At 41.7% G+C, this 23,356-nt stretch overlaps 1 protein-coding gene across 1 annotated transcript; it reads left to right on the top strand.

The window, feature by feature from the left end:
• Positions 1–2,231: 2,231 nt before the first annotated feature.
• CH25H (cholesterol 25-hydroxylase) lies at positions 2,232–6,474 on the top strand. Its single transcript, XM_041461308.1, has 2 exons — positions 2,232–3,033; positions 4,981–6,474. Exon 2 carries the CDS (start codon positions 5,103–5,105, stop codon positions 5,925–5,927), a length of 825 nt encoding a protein of 274 aa, XP_041317242.1. The 5' UTR covers positions 2,232–3,033; positions 4,981–5,102; the 3' UTR covers positions 5,928–6,474.
• Positions 6,475–23,356: the final 16,882 nt, after the last annotated feature.

Genomic DNA, 23,356 nt, shown 5'->3' on the forward strand with positions numbered 1-23,356 from the left:
CTTCACTGGAGTAAGGATAGTTATGGAAATGGTGAGCTGCTTTAGTTCTTCCTGACTCCCTGAAGTTGCAGGTCCTGTGTGACAGAAACTTGGAGAGGTGCCAGTGGAAAGAATTGTGCAAAATAAGACATCCTGAACACAGAGGAGACGACTGAGATGCTTGGTCTATTTAGAATCACCTGTGAGGAATTAAGAGTTCAGTGATGAATAGTACATTTTTCTAAGCAGATCTTAAATACTGAGTGCCTGTTCTATGGACCTCTGTGTCACAGGTATGTATTTATGTATGTGCTGTTGAAGGTTGGCTGAACATCAGCTTTGGACTGTATAAAAGTGCACTGGCTTAACAGAGGGCATGGGACACTTTCTGCTGGCTTGGTCTCAGCATTTAGCAACTTCTAGAAAGGCAGAAGAAAATAGTCCCAGCTGATGGATCTCAGACTCACAGACCTGTGTGCAGCTGAAGAGAATCCATGGCCCATGACTTTGACGAGAGATATACAACAGTGCGGCGTATCAGGGATAACACGGACAGAAAGACAAGGTTCTGTCCTCATGTTGTGCTTGGAGCTTGACAAGGATTTTTTTGCAGTCATCTGCAAGTATATTTACAGTGTTCATTTCATGCAGAAGGCCTGAGGATGGTGGAGTGTGTGTTTGTTAGTGCAGTGTACTGAATGATGCACTAGTTCCACACAGAGCATTTTTACGCTGGTTAGTGATTCCATGGCTAGTGATAGCACTGATAAAAGTTTATACATCAACTCAAGCAGTACAGAAGTGCCTCAGCATAGGAAGAGGTGGTAAAACAGACCTCCTACTCAGGCCCTGCAAGAGAAACAGTTTTGTCAGCTCGGGAACAAATTTTTCTAGAAATTATTTATAGTGAATGTGCCATACCAACAAACAAACAAACAAAAACCCCAAAGCCCCACAAAACCCCTCCAAATGAAACAGAAGTGCCTTTATATCATTGAAAGTTACAAATGGCTTTACTCTGTAAGATGTGAGAGAGAAACCTTGATGGCTGGATAGGTTTTTGGATATCTACTAAAACGGCTCCTGGTCTAAGATTTTCTTGTAATGAAAGCATTTATAATGTCTTCTCCCTCTATTGTGTTATAAAATACAAACTCATGCTGCAGCACTGCCTATCAGGAACTTGCCTTTCTTCCTGTCAGCCTGTTTTCATAAAACTTTATATGACCAAAATAATTGAAATCATCAATGAAATAAAAAACTATGAAGGTTGGTGGGACACTAGCCACATCTGCAACAGGACTGCCTAATTCTTATTTTCTGAGTGGAAGTGTCTGCATTGCATTCCGACTCTTCTGGAAATTATGTCTGTAAGCTGCTGAGAATACAAATCAATTTCTCATTCCTGAGTTAAGAATTCTGAATGAAAGGATTGTAGGATATTTTCCTAGTGGTTATTATTTTGAAAAAGGATCCTGTTAAGGTAAAGCTTGAGAATTAGCAATTTACTTCACCGTCAGTTTTCCATCATCAGCCATTGTTGGAAGCTAATATAAAAGTGACCTTTGATTATGTTTGATACTGGCTGGAGAAGTTTTCAGTGAAGCTTGGCTGGGGAGATTAAAAATTTGAAGAAGAAAATGTGTTGGTTCTGTTGTGAAAACTATTTTGTGTTTAGGCTAAAGTTTTTAATCAAAACTGAAGAGGAATGGGTGTTCTTCGTCCTGAAATTCTCAGCATCCCTGTGGGCTCAGGGTTCAAGCTGCTTACCAGGAATGCGAGGAGAGTTTTATCTCACTTATTTGTATCCAGATCCTGCATTTTAATATGCAGATTAACTAAACAGAAGGGAACTATAGGTTAGATTCATAAAATCATTTAGGATTGGAAAAGACCTCTAAGATGGAGTCCAAGCGCCCTCCTTCCCTCCAAACCCATTACACCTATAAAGCCTGTGACAGACCCGTGCCTACCAACTTTCCGTGCAGCTGCAGAGCAGTGTGTAGTTGGTTATCCCTGGATCCGAGGAGCGTTTCCCGGCTCCCTTATCCTCCAGCCGGCGGCGGGGCCAAGGACGGGCACCAGGCGGCGCTGCCGCTCGCGGGGAGACGGGACCGGGCGGGACCGGGCAGGGCTGCGGGCGGGACCGGGCGGGACCGGGCAGGGCTGCGGGCGGGACCGGGCAGGGCTGCGGGCGGGACCGGGCGGGACCGGGCGGGGCTGCGGGCGGGACGGCCCCGCACCGGTTCGGCGGGCAGGTGAGTCCGGGCGTGAGCACCGCGCTGTGCCAGCATGGTAACAGCTTCCTTGAAAACGCGAGCAGGCAGTGCCGCTGCTCCTGGTGCCTGCCCTGCTTCCCTGGTGCTGGTCCCAGCCCTCTTGCCCAGCACGCTTTTCCCGGCAGAGGGCTCTGCGTGTTCTGGGATGTTGCCTTATCTCTGGTACAACAATAATACTACCATACAGAGGGGGAGAAGAGGAGGATGGAAAAAGAATTTTCCCCTCTAATGCTGCATTAGTTTCAGTATGTCGATTCTAGTTTTCTCTCCCGCTAACTTTCCCTTATTTTCCTGCTACCCGCTGTAGGGCTGTGCTGTTTACGTTGTAGCCCGTACCTAACAGTGCAGCCTGGGGTAGGTGCTTGCGTCTTGCGCTCATGTGGAATCTATTTAAGACCCTTTGTGGGGCCTCATTCCAAACTATGTGCCCTTCAACCTAAACTCTGTAGCAGGAGTGAGTTTTTGAGAGATTCTTGCAACACATGGGAAAGTTTGGCAGCATTGTAAACTAAGTGAAAAAAGCTGGGGTTGTGTCGCTGAGTAAGGTACAGAAGGGATTTGTGTGTACTTTGTCTTTTTTTTGTGTCATACCTTGTGCTGACAAGGAAACTGAAGTTAGCAGAGCGGAGATACGCGATAAATGCCATTGGGTGGCTAAGCCAGGCGGCTCGGACTCGGATCCTGGAGGATGAGGGTCTGTCCTCTGCGGAGCTGAGCTCTGGCTCTCCCGCGGGCAGCCCGGCGGAGCGGGCTCGGGGCGGCGCCAGCCGCGCAGGTAAGTGCTGCTCCTTGCGCCTTGCTTGGGCTTCGTGTTGCAGGATACCCTAGAAACAGCGCTGCAGGATTCCGTTATTTTTCCTTAAGGGATTTAAGAATATTCTTCTATGACCTAATCTGCAGGCAAAATGCCTATTCTTTAAAATATAACTTGTGGGCAGCTCTAAATGGCTCTAAAACTTATTGGGACTTCACGAATCTGTAGGGATTAGTCGGAGGAGTGTCTTCAAGGCGGCTGAGCAATTTATGTCAGTCTCCCTTCAGTGAGATTTGGAATACATTATAAAATAAATTGATTCCCTGCATAATGATAAGAGAGGATCACTTATCCCATCTGGGAGGCTTAATTTCTGATTGTGACTGTATAAATCAACAGAAATCACATTAATATTCTTGGACCCAGGTGGTGATCATGTTATAAATGCCTTATTGTGAAGTAGAGGTTAGGATAAAATGCAGCCAGAAGCATTTGGATATAGATCCTCACCTGTTAGATTAGTGTCTTGCACCAGGTTTTAATTCACAACAGATAATGGTTTAAATAAATTAATTCAACAAATAATCTCATAACAGCACGGAATCTGAATTCCAAAATATATGTGGAACAGGTAGAAACCTGTCTCCAACAAGGACCTACTGATTGCCTGAATAATAGCACAGATAATGTTACTACTTAAGTAAAATTCTTGGAGCCTAAGGAGGGAACAGAATCTAATGAAAAGAAAACAGTTGAAACCAAAAGCAAACTTAATGCATATTCAGAAAAGGTCACTGCTAATTAATAATACCTAATTATTCAACAGCAAGGAAATACAGTCTCACATTTGCCCCATCAGATTTATTTTCTGATTAGCAAAGAAGTAAAATCATCTGAACAAGCTAATAAAGTCATCCAGGAAGTTGACCTCATTTCCAATATTAGAATAAATGCTTTACTGACAAAAGAGGTGAGTTCATAGGAAGCTTATGGCAAGCTTTGTTTCCCTAAATGTTCAAAGCTTTGTTTTTCTTTTTCTAAAAGCACAAAAGAAGTGATGTCTTAGTGGTTAAATCAAAACTTCCATCAATTACCTCTAAAAGCTTTTAGCAAATTAGGAATGTTGGAGTCAAGCCTGCTGGCTTCTGCCTGTGGTGTGCTTGCCTGTGGCCAGAGGAAGATCCTTTAAAGGACATGGGACTAATGGGTGGATCTTTTATGTGCATATGTTAGTTTGATACATGGGTAAAGGAGGATTTTCATATCAACTTGCTAATAGAGCCATTGAGATATGGAGTGAATATTGTAATATTGTGATAATACTGGTCACTAAGCATCTGTGTGGAGGTATAATGAGACTTTACCCTCTATTCTTCTCTGCAACTGGGGGATCTTATGTTCTTCAAAAGTGGTTGGCTCAATTTTGCATCTAGTCAGGTCAGGTGAATTTTTCCATGTCAAGTAGATACAGGTACATAAAGGAGAATGTGACCACAAATATCATGTTAGATGGAGATAAGTCACAGCCACCACATCCACACTAGAAGTGTATTGTAGGTCTCCTTAAGTTTTTAACTAAGGCTCTTTTATAACCAAGGGATCATTAAGGAAATGTGTGTTTGCACACAGCCATTACCCACCAGATACCCACAGGTCTGACCTGGAATTTAGGTAGCAGTCACATTAAAAAAAAAAATCAATGGTATTTTTTATTGCCTTATCTATAAAGACAAAATGATAACAAAGGATGGCACATTTCAAACTTAATAAGAAACAGCAACTTTTGAAGTGTCTGCAGTAAGTGGAATGGAAGATGTTCCAACTCTTTCTCTGAATTCCACCACTAGAGTTCTGCACTTCTGCTTCTTTTTCCTACTGTGCAAGTCTCTGGTAGAGCTCTGCTGATAACCTTGGCCAGCTATTTCTGTTCTGAGATTGTAATGCATTATATTGCATTCTGTATGACAGGAAAGGGAGCTTTCCCTTTAAGGATACACACTGCTATGTGAGAATTTCGGGGGTGGAGTCACTGCTTCAGCAGGCTGCATAAAAACCTGCAGGATTTCCAGCTGCCTCAGACTGCAACCAGCATGAACTGCAGCCTGCCGCAGCGGGTGCTGCTCAGCTCTCCGATGGAGGGACAGCGGGACAGGTTGTGCCTGCAGCCTCTCTGGGACTTTGTCACCGCAAAGGAGCCATTGATCAAGTCACCGTTTTTTCCAGTGCTGTTTTCTTTTACAGCATACATGGCTTTCTGTCTTCCATATATTGCACTGGACTTTTTAAGCATTAGACTACCAGACTTGAGAAAATACAAAATCCAGCCACAGAACTATCCAAGTCTTGGAATGATGGTGCCTTGCATTATTCAAAGTGTATATCACCATGTTGTTTTGATCTTCCCGGTGACGTTTCTACACTGGTACTGGAGACCCATGAATCTACCAGTGAAAGCTCCAGAGCTGCCTGAAGTCCTGCTGCAAGTCGCAGTTTGTCTGCTGCTGTTTGATTTTGAGTACTTCCTGTGGCATTTGCTTCATCACAAGGTGCCTTGGCTCTACAAGACCTTCCACAAGGTGCATCACAAGCACGTGTCGACGTTCGCCCTTACTACACAGTATTCCAGCGTGTGGGAGTTGCTCTCACTGGGATTTTTTGCTGCTATAAACCCGCTGCTCCTGGGATGCCATCCTTTAACAGAAATGATTTTCTTCCTTGTAAATATTGGTTTGTCAGTGGAGGACCACTCTGGATATGACCTCCCGTGGTCAACTCACAGACTTGTGCCTTTTGGATTGTACGGAGGAGCACCACATCATGATCTCCACCATCTGAAATTCAAATCAAACTATGCTCCCTACTTCACACACTGGGACAAACTCTTTGGGACATTCACAGAGTCACATTCTAATTAAGAATATTTACCTGTGGATGAACTCTTATTTTTTATAGACTAAACTGGGACATTATTTTTTTAAAGAGATACAGAAGATTGTATATTTGAAGCTGCCTACAAAAGCAATAGCTATTTATAACAAATCCTCTTAATATATTTGTGTATTTGTGTGTGTACTTGGAACTGCCTGTGTTAAGGGACTGCAAATGGAAAAGTGAATATCTGTTGCTTAAATTTGAGTCTAAGGTTTAAGGGAAGCATTAAGAGACGTTCTCTCTCCTTTCCTTCTTTCCAGCTTTCATAAAGCATGTATCATGTTACTGTATGATGTTTTATACATACGCCAGAACATTATCTTACTGTTGTAGGATGATTTATGATGTAAACAGAAAAGGTACACATCATAGATTTTGTGGAGTTTAATCTGCCAGAAAAAATTGTTATGCAATGATTTTGCAAAATATTGCTGCCAAGTCATGGTGGCTGGCTAGCTGTTAAATGATTTTGATATTTATATTTTTTACCTTGATGTACTGTCTCTTTTTAATAGAGAATAAATATGTTCATTCTTTTAAAATCATATTATGTTTCATTTTATTAATTCCTCTGTTCAGATTAGGAACAGGTATGGTTCCTTGCGCATCGGTGTAATTTATTTGAATTATAAAATCATATAATTGTTTAGGTTGGAAAAGACCTCTCAGATAGAGTCCAACCATTACCCTGATACTGCCAAGTCCACCACTATACCCTGTCCCTGAGTGCCACATTTACACATCTTTTAAATACCTCCAGGGATGGTGAGTCAGCCACTTCCCTGGGCAGCCTTATCCTGTGCTTGACAACCCTCAGTGAAGAACCTTTTCTTAATATCCAATCTAAACCTGCCCTGCCCCAACTTGAGGCCATTTTCTCTTGTCTTTTCTCTTGTTAACTGGGAAAAGAGACTGACATCCATTTTAATTTCAGAGTTGCAGAGGTTTTTAATATTATTTCAGAAGTGAGTAGTTTACTTTTACTCCTGAGTCATATGTTATTTTAAAATAGTTTTCAATTTTGTAGAAATGTAATATTAAAGAATACGGTTTAAAAAGTCAGTGAAATGTTATTATTATATTTCTGAGACTCTTGAATAACTTTTACTAAGCAGCCCTTTAAATGGGAGCATTGGTCCTTCAGAACCATATCAGTTGTTACTTGCATGCAAAATCCTGTCAAGGAATATAAACAGGGTTTCTACAAAGTAGATAGTTCTTTCAAGCAGATTTCAGGGGAAGAGAAACAAACCTTTCAGGATCCTAAGACAGAACAAAATGGTTATGCATTGCTAGAACAGTTACATACAGAAGATCAAAATGTATCACAGAAGTCACACTGAAAAAATTAGGCATGAAGAGATAAGCAAGTCTTTGATGTCTCATTCAGCAGAGATCCACACGGGTGTCTAATGTCTCCTACAAAACATTTTAATGCTTGTTATCATCCTATCCTGTATTACTAATAAAATTCCCAGGACGATGATGGAAACAGAGAAAGCACAAATAATGTAGAAAGTGTGGAAAGAACACTTAAACATCATCATCCAAAAATGTCTTTGTCCTTATGTTATGTCTAGAGGGTCGTGTGACCTTACAGAGGCCGTTTGTCCAGTGGAAAAGAGAACCCTTAGTACTTCCAGCAAAGTGAAGACATTTGAGACACTGTGTCTTTTTGATGACAGGAAATAATGTTCATAAACGTCTTCATAAACAATACAAAATGCTGCAATCTTGCTACTCAAATACTCTCTCTGCTCTCTGGATATCATAGAAGAGCAACCCTTCTCTTCCTTGTTAAGAACATGATGCATACTGAGAGCAAAAATTGAGGCTTAAAATAATACTGGAATCTGTCATTAATCTATTAAGCTGTGAGGAAGAACCCTCAGTCTTTGTGATGGTTGTAATCTTAGGTATTCTGGTGTGTTCTTGAAACAGAGGGAAGTATTCTTTCTTTTCTGCCGAATGCAGGAGGAAAAAAACATTTTCTGATTTCTTGGTGGTGTTTAGCCATTTTGAGAAGTCCATTTTCTGATTTCTTGGAGCTGTTTAGCATTTTGAGATGCCCCAAACTTATCCTTTCTGTTCTAGAAATCCCACTTAATTCAGCTTGGCAAATTCTGAGCATCTGGCAAGGATAATCTGTGGTTTTAATGAGTTATACCTTACAGTATATTTTGTAACTGTACACTGTAGCAGTCTGTTTCATGTACTATTGGCTCTCTGAGTAAGCAAGGGTAAGGCTAACTGGTACTTACATATGTTGCTGTAGGAAACCTCTGAGCAAAACCCACAGGAAAGGTTGTAACTAAACTCATGGGGATTATTCTGCTTTTTGTATGAAGCTTAAGAGTTGATGTAGTACTTTATATAGTACTAGAAGAATTCTAGTCAGCTGCAGGCAAAACTGTGCTTGCTGTTAAGTCAGGTGAGATGATTGTTTGATTTGGCACTGACAGTGGAGCCTGACAGCTACTGAGGATGATCAAACTGGCCAAGGAAGGAGGCAATGTGTTGCATAATGGTCCTGCCTATTCCTCACATCCTCAACATTTGCATTACTTCAGACACACACCAAGAATGTGTTTCCTCAACTATGGAATTTCCCCCAGGTTATATCAGTACTTAATCTGTAGCCAATCAGACCTGGAACCTCAGTTTAAAGGCTCATTATTGCAAGAACTTGGAATACTCCAAAATAAAAAAAAAAAAAGGCTGTTAAATGAATATTTGACTAATACATGTCTGGAATGGCTTTTTCGAACCCCATACTAGAAATATGTGTATGTCATCCTCATGACGTAATCCTAGCATACATGTTCCCTATTTCTCCAATGCTTTTGAAGGTAATTTAGGTTCTAAACTCTGAGGGATTGAATCCATTTGTGTGTTGTGTGTACTTGGAAGTGCTTTCTGTAGCAGTTTACTTTAGTCTAAATTCAGTTGTGCATGTGAGAAAAATTCATGAGCAGGAGACCCAAACAAACACATAACTTCTGGCCTTTGCAATTCAATGAAAACCTATACTGGAGATAAAGCAAATAAGGGTTGGTTTTTTCCTGTTTTCATTGAAAGCTCAGCATATACTGTGCCACTGAGCGTGAGAGAACAGTAAATTCTGTGTATTGATAGTGGTGAGATTTGAAAACAGAATTTTATAGATGTTACTTCCTATATTTGCATTTCCCCATGGTCTTTACCACAAATCTTTACCAGACAAAAGGAAGGGCATGACACTTGCTTGTAAAGGTTTATGTAAGAAAACCAAACCAAACTTTCTCTCTTCTGTTCCAAAATTCTCCTAGCTTCCTTCCTCTTTATAATGTGACATGATGTTCCACACAGGCTTCCTATCTAATCTGCTGAAAGCAGAACTGTGGTCATTTGTGAGTAAATAGAGGATGTTTGCAGAGACCTTTGAAGCTGTAAAATGAATGTTTTTGGTGTTGCTATTATCTACTTTATATCTTCAAAATTTAATAAAGCTCAGAGAAAGAAGATTTTATGCATTTCTCTATCTTAACTCTTAGGCACACATTAAATATTGAACTCTTTGTCTGTTCTTGTGAATTGCAGGAGTTCCCAAATTGTCACTGGCAATTTAGTCCTGCACTTCTCTTGAAATTTGGTGATAATGTTTCAAATGATACCCAGCCTGTCAATTTTGAGAAAAGAGCATAACCCTGCAAAGGAACAGGTTTGTACTTGGTGGGAGTGCTTTCAGTGCTGCTGTAAAGTGGGCTCCTCACGTGCTTTGGAGTGAGCATAGGATGCTTAGAGCCACTCTCAGTCAATATTCAGTGCTGGAAAAGGCTTTGTCCTCCCTCATGTTGATCAAGTGCAAGCACTTCACAGGAGAAAACCTACACAGTTCTGGTCTATAACTATGATGTCTTATGATTTTTTTGTGATTTATTATTATGAAAAATAATGTGTATCAACAATGGGCTTAGTGACTTGGCTGATCTAGTGTGTTATCTGGATTATATGAAAAACTAGCATCTCTTTGGGTAATGCTATCTCTAAATTAATTTTGAAGCAATTTGTGATGACATCACTTAATTGACATCTGTTGCCTCTCAATATCATTAGAAGGAATTAATAACTCTGATGTGGTTTTATCTTAGTGGCTTCAGCAGTCACTTCACTTATTCTTCCTTCCATGCACAAGTATTAAGCTTCCTCTATTACCTGTTCAAATCCATGCAACCCTTTTTGAACTAGTAATGGATCTGTATCTGAAAAAATCATCTGTCTTGGACTCTCTGAAAGCATGAAACCCCACTGGAACTATTCACAGATTTCCCTGGGGGATGGACTGACTGGAGTGTGAACCAAGCATCACATTTACATGCAAACCACGTCAAAGCCCTGGATTTGCATGCTCAAATATTGACACTGGTCCTGCATTGCTCAGTGCAATCCAACCTGAAAGGTCTTTGTAGCAGTCTGGAGCTGTGTTTGCAGCATGGTTTTCTTGTAAAAGCAACTGCCAAACAATTGTTTTCCAAAACTTAAATGTGTTTCTAATTTAGGGAAATTTGAAGTTGTTTACTGAAAAAAGTCCCATACTGTCTCCCAAACTAACCAGCATAAGCATTCCAGGCTTTAAAGGGAACAGAACCAACGCAGGGGGCCCTTCAGCTGTGGGAAACGATGCTGAGTTTTTAATCATTCTTTTCAAACTGCTTTCTTCTCAAAGAGATTACTAATCACCTTGTCTCCCAGTCTGGAATGGTTGCTGTGACCAAGGCTATAGGTGTGCACAGGGGAAGAGGAGAAAGGAGGCTGGGAAAGTGCTTTTGTTTCTGTCCCTTGGTGCAGCGTGCAGTGCTGTCAGGTATGGATGGAGTGTTGCACTGATATATCCTTCCCACCAGAGCACAGATGGTTTCAGCCCTCAGGTTCTTATTGCTGGAGTGGTTCAGACTCCACATCCACACACAGCCTTTCCTTATTGTTATCTCTTTCTTTCTGGAAATTCCCACAGCAGCAAAACACAGTGACCTGCAAGAGGGAACTCCCCCTTCGGTCAGCATAAATGCAAATATATTTTTGTGTCATCAAGCATAAGACTAAGTTAAAAAGATCTACAGGCACATGGACTGGAGTGCTCTTCCATGCTCAGATTTGAGATAGCAGGTTTTACTTGTGGAAAATAAAAAAGCCAGCAGTCCAAAGGGGATGATTAGTAGGCCAGACAGGCAGAAACATGGTATCAGTCTATTGAGAGAGACTTCAATACTGCAGATATGTGATTTAAAGGGATGGAAAAGGAGGGGCTACCTGTACTTCCTGGAGAATTTACATGGCACATATTTTTATTTGTCCTCAGAACTACACAGCAAACAATTCAGGGCATTGAGTAGTCCAAAATCGAGGATGAGCTACAGGAAAAACTGTTTTTAAGGTGAACAAGATGCACCCTCTTTATCAAAAGAATATGAAAAAGTTCTCCTAGAAATTTTGTTGGTGTCTATTTGCACACCTTTTCAGCCTTTCACAGCAGCTGTGAAAAATTACACCCCTAACAAACAACAAACATGGGTAATTTCACAGCCCCTTTAAGGGATTTATTTACAAAACTTCCAGAACTAGTCTAAATAGCTGAGACAGTGGAATTTGTCAAGATCTCTAGACAAAGGAACTTGGGAAATGGAATGACTTAAAACTGCACAAGCAGCTTCCCCAACACTTGCAACTTACAAAACCTGTGAGATCAGAAGTGTCCTTCTCAGCTGAGCTGACAGAAAATGCAAATGCCCACCAGCTGCCTTCCCCTCTGTTTTTAGCCTAGGAGTTTCCACAGGTGTCCTCTCTTCCTGGTACTGCCAAAATACTTCTCCTGAGCAGCTGCTGACAACCTCCCCTTGTCCTCTAAGGAAAGTGGCTGAGTCCTGCCAACTGCTTTGCCAGGTTTGCCATGATTTATCCCTTGGGCAGTCAGGCGATCACTCCCTGCATCCCCTGAGAATCTGTAATACATTGCATGCACAAGTCCTGCTGCAAATGCAGGCTTATCCCTCACAACCTGTCCTGAAAACTATGTCTGAGTGGCCAAGCTCTTGGTCTGACCCTTTTCCTCTTCTATTCAGCTCCAGGCAGGCTGGGTTCTGTTTCAGGTGTTGACTCCCAAAGTCAATCCCCCTGGGGGCAGGAGAGTCTCTGTTACCTCCTCACCTCTAGAGTCTATTTGAGCCCAGCTCACAGGAGCAGGAGAGAAGATTTTTGTGTCCTCTGTTTCAGGGAGGTCTCGGTTTGGCTCCCTGTGCTCACTGAAGTGGCCTGAGCTCGTGCTGGACTGCGGTGGTGGGGAAGCTCCAACCCTCCCGTGTTCTCGTGGCTGGCTGTGACGGAGGGCCCGGTGCCATGGTGAGGAGGCCAAGGAGGCACGGGGGCTGTGGGAGGGCAGGGGGCTCTGGAGGGGCTGGGATGGTTGGGGCAGCAGGGCCATGCTGGCCTAGAGCTGCAGGATGGAGCCTTTGAGGCTGTCAGGTTTTCTTGTCAGCAACAATTCCGGTGTGATCAGGCGTAACCCAAACTTGGAGCCTCAGGGAAGTTAAAAATGGCTTATTGGCTTTGGTACTACTGAGGTGAGGAAAGCAAAAAACTATGTAATTACTTGTTCTGTGGGTATGATTGTTTCCATTGTTTCCATTGTCCTTTCTCTGTTCCCATAGCCATGGCTGGCCATTGATTCAGCTTGTCTGATGTTTCTTGTGACTCACCTGTGGAGAATTGCTTTTCCAGTTCATGGCATCTCCACTTCATGTCACGTAGCAGGCCTCTTTCTTAGACCAGCAAGCTGAAGCAAAATCACTGCCTTAGACCTTGCAACTGGCTGGTGGGTAACAAGTCTGTGTAGCAATACTGTTTTGGAAGTACCATAACTGAGAGTTTACTATTTTATTTACTCTCTTGCAAATCCTGGTGCTATGCTCCTAACTAACCCCCTCTTCCCACCCTGTTGAACCTGGGCTCTGTGCCTGCTGCTCTGAATCCTTTTCTTTCTGGAGATTAATTGCATAGTTTAGCCAATATGCAGTATGCTTTTCTTTCTTTTTTTTTTTTTTTCCCTCTTTTTGACTCAGATTTGTATCTTGAGTAATTAAACCATTTTTCAGAAGAAGGAATTTTATTTCCCTCTGCACTTGGCACAGCTTGCAGAAGAGCACTGTTAAACTCTGAAAGCTATGGACAGATAACAAAAGAGCAGAGCATGTAAAATGTGGAAAGGCACATGCACTCAGCCATAGCAGCACAACAAGCTGATTCTCTGTTTTATTTCCTTTGTCTGTTGAACTTCAGCTTACTGCTTCACTGCTTTTCTTTTAGACCTCTTCACCATAGGGCAGTGGGATAAATTAGTGCTTATGTGGACTAGCATCAGTCCTGTTTGTAGAAGTTAGCCATCCTGCTAGATCCTAATTTGCACTTAGTACTAATTCAATTACTATTATTTATTTAAAATATTATTTTGAAACCCTGACAAAAATCTAGGTGCCAGGAGCTATATAAATAGAGGAAAAAAACTCTTCCAAGAGGCTAAAATCATAGTGTGGGCCTTCTGCATTCAGCAGTTACTTAGTCCTGGTAGCTACAGTGAGGTTCTAAACCAGGACTGAAGAAATCTGTGTATTTTGTGGAAGCTGTATTTACTTCTTTGTTAGCAGAATATAATCAAAACTTTCTCATTACAGACATTTAAGTTTGACTTGGCAGTAACTGGTCCTTTCAGATACCTGAAAAGCTGATGTGTGTCTGTTATCTACAAAGCACTAATACTTAGACAAAACAATGGGGCTTTTTATTTTTTTATTTTTTTATTTCCTCATGCTGTTATTACAAATCTTGATTATATAATGTAGCTGTAGCACCTACGAAGCTTCTAACAAGGAGTGGGATTTAGAAGTTTGTTTTGCTTCTTGCAATGTATATGAAATCCACTGTTGTAAGAGATTTCTAATAATTATGCTGTTAAACTGTATGCTTAAGGTACTTCTGCCTTTTAAGGCAGAAAATTCCAGACAGCAGCATTAGAAAAACAGCAGGATGCAAGTTTGGACTCAGGTCACACAAAGGTAGCTGGTGTCTGTCCAACTACCTTTGACAGTGGCTGTCAGGGTACAACTGCATTTTCATTCTGCTTGAGTGAGAATTCCAGGATGAGACTATTAGAAATGGATGTGTGGCACTTCTGGTGATTGTCCAGCTCATGATAGTGCACATATATCTCCATTTTATTTATCTATGCAACCATATACATATAAATATTATTTTTATATATACATGTGAATTCTTCTTTGCTTTTTTCTTTATTTACATATATATAAAAACTATGGCATATAAAGTGTGGTGTGATGTGGTGTAAGAAAGCTGGGATGGCATCAAACCAGAGTCATGGCTGGTAGCTAGAGACAAACGCTGGCAGAAAGGACCATGAGGGAGCAGTGATGGGGAGACATGGGCAGGCATGCTCACTCTCAGGAGAAGGGTTCTCCCCCAGGTCAAGAGTGCTGCCAGAGAACAAGACAGCTGAAACTTGTGTGGTAGTGATAGTGTCGTTTTTCACTAGTTTCAGGAGGAAACAAGTTATGCAACTGCAGCTTATGTCAGTCTTCCAGTAATTTGTGTGCTCGTTACGCAACTCAGCACAATTATACAGAGCAGCAGAGAGGTGCCAAGATATAAGTGCTCTCAAGATTTGTGGAAATCACTAGCTGGGCAGAGGCAAGAGGTGTTTGCACCATTTTAACCACCCCTTTAGGGGAGGAAGTGACCCTGGTTCACTCAGTGTGAAAGCAGTGTGACTGCAGCCTGCACTGCCTGCTCCTCAGCCCAAGGCCAGGCAAGATACAAGAGAGATGTTCTGGGGGGTCTGTGAGCTCTGGGGACATGGGAAAGGAATGAGGATTTTGTGGGACAGTATAGTAAGCCTGGAGGTAGCTGGAGACACTGCTGCATCAACTGGCAAAGGTTCTGTGGTTTTTGTGGTGTAATGTTTAACTCACTAAGTCAATAATGGACAGGAAACAAGGATTTACAGCTCCCATGCAGTTTCTTTGATTTGAACGATGACCCTTATTTTCTGCTGGAATTAGTGAGAAAATCAAGAGCCACCTCATGACCCCAGTGAGCAGCTCTGCAGAAGAGACCTCATGATGAGCTCATCAGTGTCACACTTCTTCACAGGAAGGTGAACTCCAGGGCTGTGACTCCTGCTTGAGAAAAGAGAGCAGCTCTTGGGCAGTGCTGCAGGAGAGGCAGTGGTGGCAGACTGATCACAGGGAAAACTGAGTGGTAGGAAGCACGGGAGCAATCCTAGGAGGTGGCTGGCTCCAAAGCCACATTACTTTACTACTGGTAATTGTACACAATGAAGTTTTCCCACAGAATTTGAAGTTTGACGTGAAGGCACAGAAATCATGTGATTTAATTGCATGGATGTGTAACTTTCTGTGTTTTTAATATTCTTACCAAAAAACTGTTTCTGATATCATTATTTTATATCTTTCTCCTAGCACAATAAATTATTTTCTAATTTTACTGGTTTAGATGGGTTTAAGACACAAAATTGCATGATGATAATGTAAGCCTATATCAATGTTGGGAGTAGAGATGTTAATTATCTAATTAAATAATCTTTTGCAAGAAGGAAGGTACTCCGCGTTAACTGGATGTGAAATCAATGTGAAGAATTTCCTTAGAAATTTCAAATTACTTTTATTCGTCTTTGAAAATTACCAGCCCTCTACACCTCATCATTCAGCACTCTCAGTTGTGCATCCCCACCTGCAGAAAGCCTCTTTGCACCGGAAGGTTACGGTGTTTTCTCCATACTCCCTTTCCCCTTCTCCTGCTTCTACATCTCAGTAATTTTTCAGAGGGGAAACAAATTCTGTGGCATATCTGAAAATGAAAACTCCAGCTGTTTTTGTTTCTTCTTTTTTTTTTTTTTTTTTTTTTTTTTTTTAAATATAGTTTCTCCTTAGCATTTTGGTATCATCTTCACCAAGTGACAGCTGGCTAAAGCATTGTGTTACTGATTCTAGAAATCTCTTTTGGAGATTGGCTGGAGCAAGCTGCACTGACTTTGTTTGAGCAATACTCTGAAAGCATTCCGTGCTGCCTGCAGGTATTGCATTGATCTGACTCATGTCATCCTGGCTGATATAAGTGGTTTTGCATCTAGAGTAGAAGATTTTGCGGTTTCCCCCCCCTCATTTTGAGTGGGCCCTAATCCTTTCCTCCAGGTAGAAGCTTGGTTTTGGCTTGCAGCATGTCAAGATGAAGTTTAAACCTCCATTTTAAGAAAAAGGAAGTGCTGATGAAGACTTCAGCAATGTTTCCCATGAGCCAAAATTAACAACTGAGTCTGGAAGGGTGGGGGAAAAAAAGCTTACTCAAAATTAGAAGGATCTGAAATGTTTTCTGGGGTTTTCTCAACTTTGTAATGCAAAAGGGGAATAACAATCTTTAAGAACAAAGGGAGCAGAATTTTTCTTGTGGCAAAGTGGGAGTTTCCCGTTCACGTGAAATCCTGGGTTAGACCTCAAGCAGCATTAAAAAGGTAGCAGAACAAAATCAGTGGAAATAACTACTGCAGAGACTAACTAAGGTTATCTCTGCCTTTGCAGCGAGGAGACTAGCTCTCTGTTGAATACTGATATTTTTGTAGTTATAACTCCCTTTCTCTTGGATGTTTTTCCTCCCCAGCCTTCTTTTTTTTTCCTCATGCCATGTCACTCTGCAACGCTAAGTTTTTACCTCCAAAAGCTTTCTGGTTCTTGTTCAACTTTAGTCTCGGGCCTCCTTTTGAGGAAATGAAAATTGAGAGGAGTCAGAAATGATGCTAGTTCACAACTCTTCTAATCACACACCAAGGGAAAAAGATCATGTCTGTCAATCTCTCTTGGTTTTGTGAATCGTATTGTTAGCCACTGTCAGTCTTTTATAAAAAAAAGGCTCACTCATGATTTATACTTTTTAAAATTTTTGGATATGACATTTTGGAACTTTCTTTTTTCTGGAAATAAGATAATTGAAATATTTTCTTGGAGATAGGCACGACTGTAACAAGTTCCAAACTTTACTGTGCCTGCTAGGTGGCTAGACTTCATTTGATTGAAAATGTTAATTACTGGTTCCCCAGGAAGCAATGAGCAACACAGATGCTTAATCTTAGCCATAGATCTGTGCAGAATATGTTCAACTGGTATTGCCTTCATCTGTTTTTTATAGGATGCAGGTTGGCCAAGGAGGAAAAGAAAGGATTCAGCTTTGAAAAAGAGTGAGCAATGCTAATGATGTGATGTCCAAAACTGTAATGAAGAATGTGTGACTTGTGCAAACTAAGTGGTGCAGACAAAAGATTGAGAGGAAAGAAACTCACAAGTCTTTCACCTAGTGATGGACCTTCTTTCTGACCAGACATTGAAGCTGCAAATTTATCACAAAATGTGCCTAGAACGCACTGTGACCTCTTTCTCTAGTGGTTGCAGAAATAGAGCACCATTCTCCTTGCTCCTTTCCTGGTCAGGTGAGCTGAGGACCAAGCAATTAAAACTGCTCAATACTGAGATGTATTAGCTTAGTGACATGCAAATAATCCACAAGGAATTAGATAAACTACACTTGTCTAATACAAGAATTTAGATTAAATTACATTTATCTAAAGCTCATTCTGAAGTGAAAACAGAAAGTGAAAACAGAGACTTATTGTGATTTCATTGGGATGCAAAGCTCTGGCACTTTGTTTCAAAAGTACTTGTTAAAATGTCTTTTTGGGTTTTGTTTTCATTTTTCTTTTCCCCCACCTCTACACTTTTAATCTTATTCCATCCTGTGCGGTTTTCCTTACCGTGTCCATATTGCTCCCAATGGTGGTTTCCACAGACTCCCACTGCTCTGCCCTCACTCTCACGCTCCCCTTGGCTTGTGCTGTTTGCACCTCGAGCTGCTGAGCGCGCGGGGCTGCGCCTGGCGCGGTGCCCTGGTGTCCCCGAGCACAGTGCCCTGGTGTCCCCAGCTGCCTGCACAGGGACAGATCTTGGCCCCTCTCCTGCAGGGACCACGTGGGAAAGGTGCCCAGATGTGCAGAGCTGGCTGGAAACAGCTGCACGCAGCGTAACGCTAAAACCAGAGCTTTCTGTGACATTAGTGGCCTCGCTTGGAGAAAAAGTCATGGAATCAAGGCAAGGTGGATATTTTAAGTTCCATTTTTAAGAAGGAATATTACATAATCTATTTCTTGACTTTTAAATTCTTGTATTAATTCAAAATTCCAAGTTTAATTTGAAAACAAAAGCATTTGATTTTGAAAAATGGAAACACTTCATACGTAATTGTTGCTTTAAAAACTTGATCTTTCACTCAAGCAGAAATAATAGAAATTTCCAAATAGTTTGTAGTAGTAGTAGTTACAAATGTAAATTGTTAGTTAGTAGTAATTTTTAGACACAAAAATGCATCTTTTCAACAAAAATTTAGTTTTGTTCTGAAGAAAATTACCTAGCTTCTGTGTGATCATTTAATGCATAACATCCTCTCTGGAGGATATGTTCTTGTATTTCAACTAAAAAAAAGTGTGTTCCTTTCTTTCTTTACTTTTCTTTACTCTGACTTACCTTTTGGTACTGTATAACAACTTGGAATGTGTACAAACCATCTATTTTTTGTCTATTATTATGCATACTTCATCTAAACCTCGTAAGCCTTTCCTAGCTGCACTACTGACAGTGTTTGTTATGGTTTATTGTATAGTTTAATCCTTTAATTTATTTGAATGGGTGATTTGGTGTCAGGAGGGAATTAAGAAGGCAATGGACTTTGAAGGTGCTGTGCAAAATCTGTACACTGAATTTGCATAAAGCAGATGCTGACAATAATGACATTTCTGCTACTGGGAGCTCATTCTACTTGAGACGCATTTTGGCTTTGTGGATTATCTGGAAGCAAAGCCTGTAAATGCAGCTTCTGTTTTCTAGCAGTGTGAGCAAGACCCTGCTTCTCGCCACTCCTACCAGTGGTTGGTAGATCTGCAGCTGAATCATCCCTGGATGTTTATTCTGCAGGCATTCTGTGGTTTTTTCAACCTAATTGCTGTGGGTTATTTCATACCCCAGAATTATTTTGCCACATACACAGCAATTTAAGTCCTGCTTGCTTAAATGGCTTAAATCCTGTTCTGATTGCATGTCTTCTGACTTGACAGGAGTCATAACCATAGGTGCTAGATCCTATAGAAAATATCACGTGTAATTCAGAATTGGGCTAATTATTAGTTCTTTACTGAAGAGGTCACTAAAGCTTATATGAATTTGGTCTACAAAGCTCTTTTGTTGGACTGTTCTTAGCTGAAGGCCAGTGTAATCCCTAATTGTGTATCCCACAAACAAGAATGAGACTGAGCAAAGAATCCCTCAGTAACATGCTGGGCAGGGCTGAGTTGAAGAGACGTAGGACTTGAGCCTGTTGGAAATGGATGGAAGTGGAGGGTGGCCTGTATTTCAAAGGACTTAAAAGTCACACGGAGTTCAGCAGTCTGGGACACTGCTTTCTGCAAAAAGCACAGTCAGAAACAGAGCTGAGATTCCTAATGGTGCTCTGCAAGTTTAAGAGATGTGAATGTGAGACTGAAGGAAGACAGTGTGTTCTGGCATCATTGTATTTTATTTTCTTTGCAAACAAAAATACCCTCGCCCAAAAATAAAAGAAAGGGGAAAAAAAATAAAAAGAAAAGCAAGCTTCTGTGAAGGTAGATTGAGTAGCTTTACTGTTTTCCTAAAAGAGACAAAATCCTGGTCGGTTTTTTTTGGTTGGGAAAACAGTTGAACCATGGGGAATGTGGAGCTGAAGGAAATCATGACCAGGGAGTGGAACTGAGCACAGTGCAGAGGAAAAGAAGCTGGAATGGTTGGGCTGTCGGATGTGATTTATGAGGGAGGAAGATGGTTTAAGGTGAGCTGCTGGATCCCCAGAGAGGCTGGGAGGAGAACTGTAACAGTTGATTAGAATCACTTGCTGCTAAATTGCCTAAGACAAACTTGTCTTTATGGCATGGATGCCCACAAGGAGGAAAATCAAAATATATTGCAAGAATGAGTAATTTTTGAGTGCTTATAGAAGCATTTCCTCACTTAGGGGTTAAAGATGCATTCCCTAATGACTCAGCTTACTTAGAAACATTCCTGTTGTATATTGAAAACTTAAAGGAGGATACTAAAATTGTTAAATAAAATAGATCAGCACCGTCATCTTATTTGTCCTCTCCGCTAAAAACTCTAAGTTCCTTGCCACCATAAAACTCTGAATTATTGTTTCCTGGAGAAAATTTTGGTAACTTTTTATCTTTGTATTATAAGAAATACGGCTTTTTATGGCTCCTCACTAATGTATTGTTCCATAAATAATTGTAGCACGACAGTAGATCTCTGATTGAACCTGACACAAGGCCCAGGTGTGCCAGTATCTTCCCAAAAGAGGCAATAGAAGACTCCTGTAAGGTTTCCATTGTACTCTGCTTTTGAGATGAAATTAGAAATAACAACAAGGAAAAAACAACATTTTACTGATAATGAGTAAGAGATTACTCATTTCCCAAACATTGGTAGACACTGGCCAATAACAAACCTAGCAGCAGGACCAGGAAATTGACTGGCTTTGTTGGGTCAACTGGCTTACAATCTTCCTGCTGATATTCAAACAGTGATATGAAATATAAACACCCAGATGTTTCTGTTGAAAATGAAAAAATTCTACTGCTCCCACTCCCTACTCAGATTCTTTCCATCCTCACCCAAAGTCCAGCTCTCAACCCACTGTCTTTACGTGTTGACTTTTAATATTTACTTAATTTTTTGACAATTAGAACAGCGTCTCAGTATGTATCTGTGAAAGTGGATTGAGATAACCCTCTTCTTTATGGGCTTCTGAAAATCTAGGTCAGTGTATTCAAATTCTGACTGATGTAATCACTTCTGGTGGCAGAAAATCTAATAGAGCAAAGCGATTTGTACTTGAATGTCAACTCAAATGCTTCCCATACTGAGGGCTTTGATCTCTTTCCTTCACGAGCAGTACAGATAATGAAGAAGTCTGTGACACAATGTCTTCATTGTACAAATGACTCTTGGCACTTTGTCTTTTTATTCTTGCACACAGATGAAGAGGCTGTTTGGCTGTCCAGCAGAGAGTGAACTGCATCTTGCCAAAGATGCAGAGAAAGTAAAAGGGTGGAGGAACGAATGTGTGTGCATGGTGGAGGTGCCTTTGATTATGGCACTGTGAACATTCATGTGGTGTGTTCAGCCTGGTTAATGGCACCGTCTCTTTCAGTTACTACAAACATTTGACTTCAGCTCAAGCCCTGAAGCCCATCAGCTCTCTGAGGCTGGCACAGAGACAAGAGTTTCCTGAGGTCTATAAGTGCTGTTTGAAACTAGCCCTGCTGTGAGCAGAGGGCTGGACTAGGTGATCTCTACAATTTCCTGCCAACCTCCAGAATTACGTGTTTTCCTCTGCTTCCATAGGGGCCTGAGGCAGCCAGGGTAATGATGCTTGTGCCAGGCACTTCTGCTCCCTCGGGGAGAGAGGTGGCTTCTGAATTTTCTCCAGTTCTCTGCGGCCCCCCAGTATTTTTCACCCTTACCTGTGCTCAGCCTTCACAATTGGAAGAGGAGTGATGAACCCCAGCAGATCCCTCTCCCAAGTGTCAAGGCTTTTTTGTTACTTTCTGCTAGCAGGGAGATTAACTTTTTTTTTATCCTTGACTTAATTCTTCATGGAGTCGCAAAACTGACAGGGGGTGCTCCCTGACAGGAGCCTTGTCCCCTTCTCCCTGTTCCTATTGCAGTGCGATGTGGTGGCATCATGCTTCCTTCTCTTTGGTGATGTACTTGAAGTGGGCTCTGCTGGCTCCCTTCCCTCAGCATTGCCTCTGAGGGCTCTGACCCCTTGAACTTGCCTCAGTCTGTCAGCAGAGTGTGGGTAGGACAGTGAGCACGGGTGTCTTGACAGGACAGTGCTTCCTGGGAAGCTGTGAATCACTTTCTGGGGCTGTTGCCATGATTTCCCTTCTTCATCACAAGCGCTGGGGATCCAGACACCCACTCAGCCAGGAAGGAGCCCTCTTAGCAGCTGGGGTGCATCAGTGCAGGGGTCTGCTCCAAGTCCCCAGCGGCCCAGGGAGCTTTGTCACAGCTTTGGCTGCTCCTGTGAGATGGGTGGGAGTGGAGCTGAGTGCTGCGAGCACCAGGAGCATCCTCTTCAGGGGCACCAAGCTGGAAGGACAGCAGCTGTGAAATTTGTGCTGTGCTGGGGAGGGATTCAGCATTCAGATCCTGGATCAAACAGCCTGTCTACTGGACATGCTGCTAGTGTTTGTTTATTGTCAGAATGTCCAGGAACTGTGCTGATGGATGAAGATCTCTGCTGTGGCTGGTAGTGTGTAAACATGTGGTGCCTACAAACATCATTCTTCTCACACCCCCACCCATGCAGTCTATGCACTGGCTGGAAAACAAGGGACAACAGGAAGGTCCAAGAAGTTGGAACAAGGTAGGGAAGCAGTTTCTTAACTGTGTACCATGGGGAAAGGGCTGTGTGTCCTTGGGAAAGGACAACAAAATGCTTTTTACCCTGTTTAATGGGTACTCCTTGCAAACATGAGTTTTTGCAAGAGGTGCCTTTCTAAGAAGAACAGTGGTGATGAAGAGACTGAATGGTGCTGGGAGCTAATCCTTCTGTGTAGATGGAAAGAGAGGCAGAAATCAGGAAGGCCTTGAAAGGAAGGATTAAGAACTTGAGTTTTGTGTGGGGGCCAAGAAGGAAAGGCTGTTATGGAGAAAAAATGAGAGAGTTGATCTTTTCAGCTGCTTTCTAGGTGAACTGGAGCAAGACAAGACCGTGCTTGATAGCTCCTCTTGAAAGGATGTTGCAATACTTGACATGGTGAGAACGTGGATAGGATTTTTGGCTGGCTCTTTGGGGCAGGAAATGTCATAGAAACAACTGCTGTGATTTATCAGTGGGCTGAACCTGAAGACTCAAAGAGAAGCCAGTCTCCAAGTCTCTTCCCTTGGTTTTGAGTAGACAAAAGGCTTAGCTTCAAGTGAGGAGACAGGAGGATAAAAAGAATTAAAAGCTGTATTGAAGATGCAAATATGGTAATTTTCTTTTTGCTTGCTTGGGAACACTTTGCAACAGATATCTGAACTTCACTATTCCTTTCATGATAGCTCCTTCACTGTTTATGAACCTAAATCAGCCATTTGGTGAGCTACTTATTGAAGGTTTCTTCTTTTTGTCGTCAAAAGCAGATATCCAATAATTAATATATCTACTGATATATGACTGGAGATCTGGAGTGTTTGCATGGGGTTAGTTGGGGAAGTGGTTGTTAGCTCTGGAA

The sequence above is a fragment of the Pyrgilauda ruficollis genome, unplaced genomic scaffold (assembly GCF_017590135.1).
Source record: "Pyrgilauda ruficollis isolate IOZ18807 unplaced genomic scaffold, ASM1759013v1 scaffold15, whole genome shotgun sequence".
Classification (NCBI taxonomy): Eukaryota; Metazoa; Chordata; class Aves; order Passeriformes; family Passeridae; genus Pyrgilauda; species Pyrgilauda ruficollis.

Bases quoted from the DNA above. Each gene is read 5' to 3' on its own strand.
- CH25H (XM_041461308.1), top strand. From the start codon at position 5,103: ATGAACTGCAGCCTGCCGCAGCGGGTGCTGCTCAGCTCTCCGATGGAG.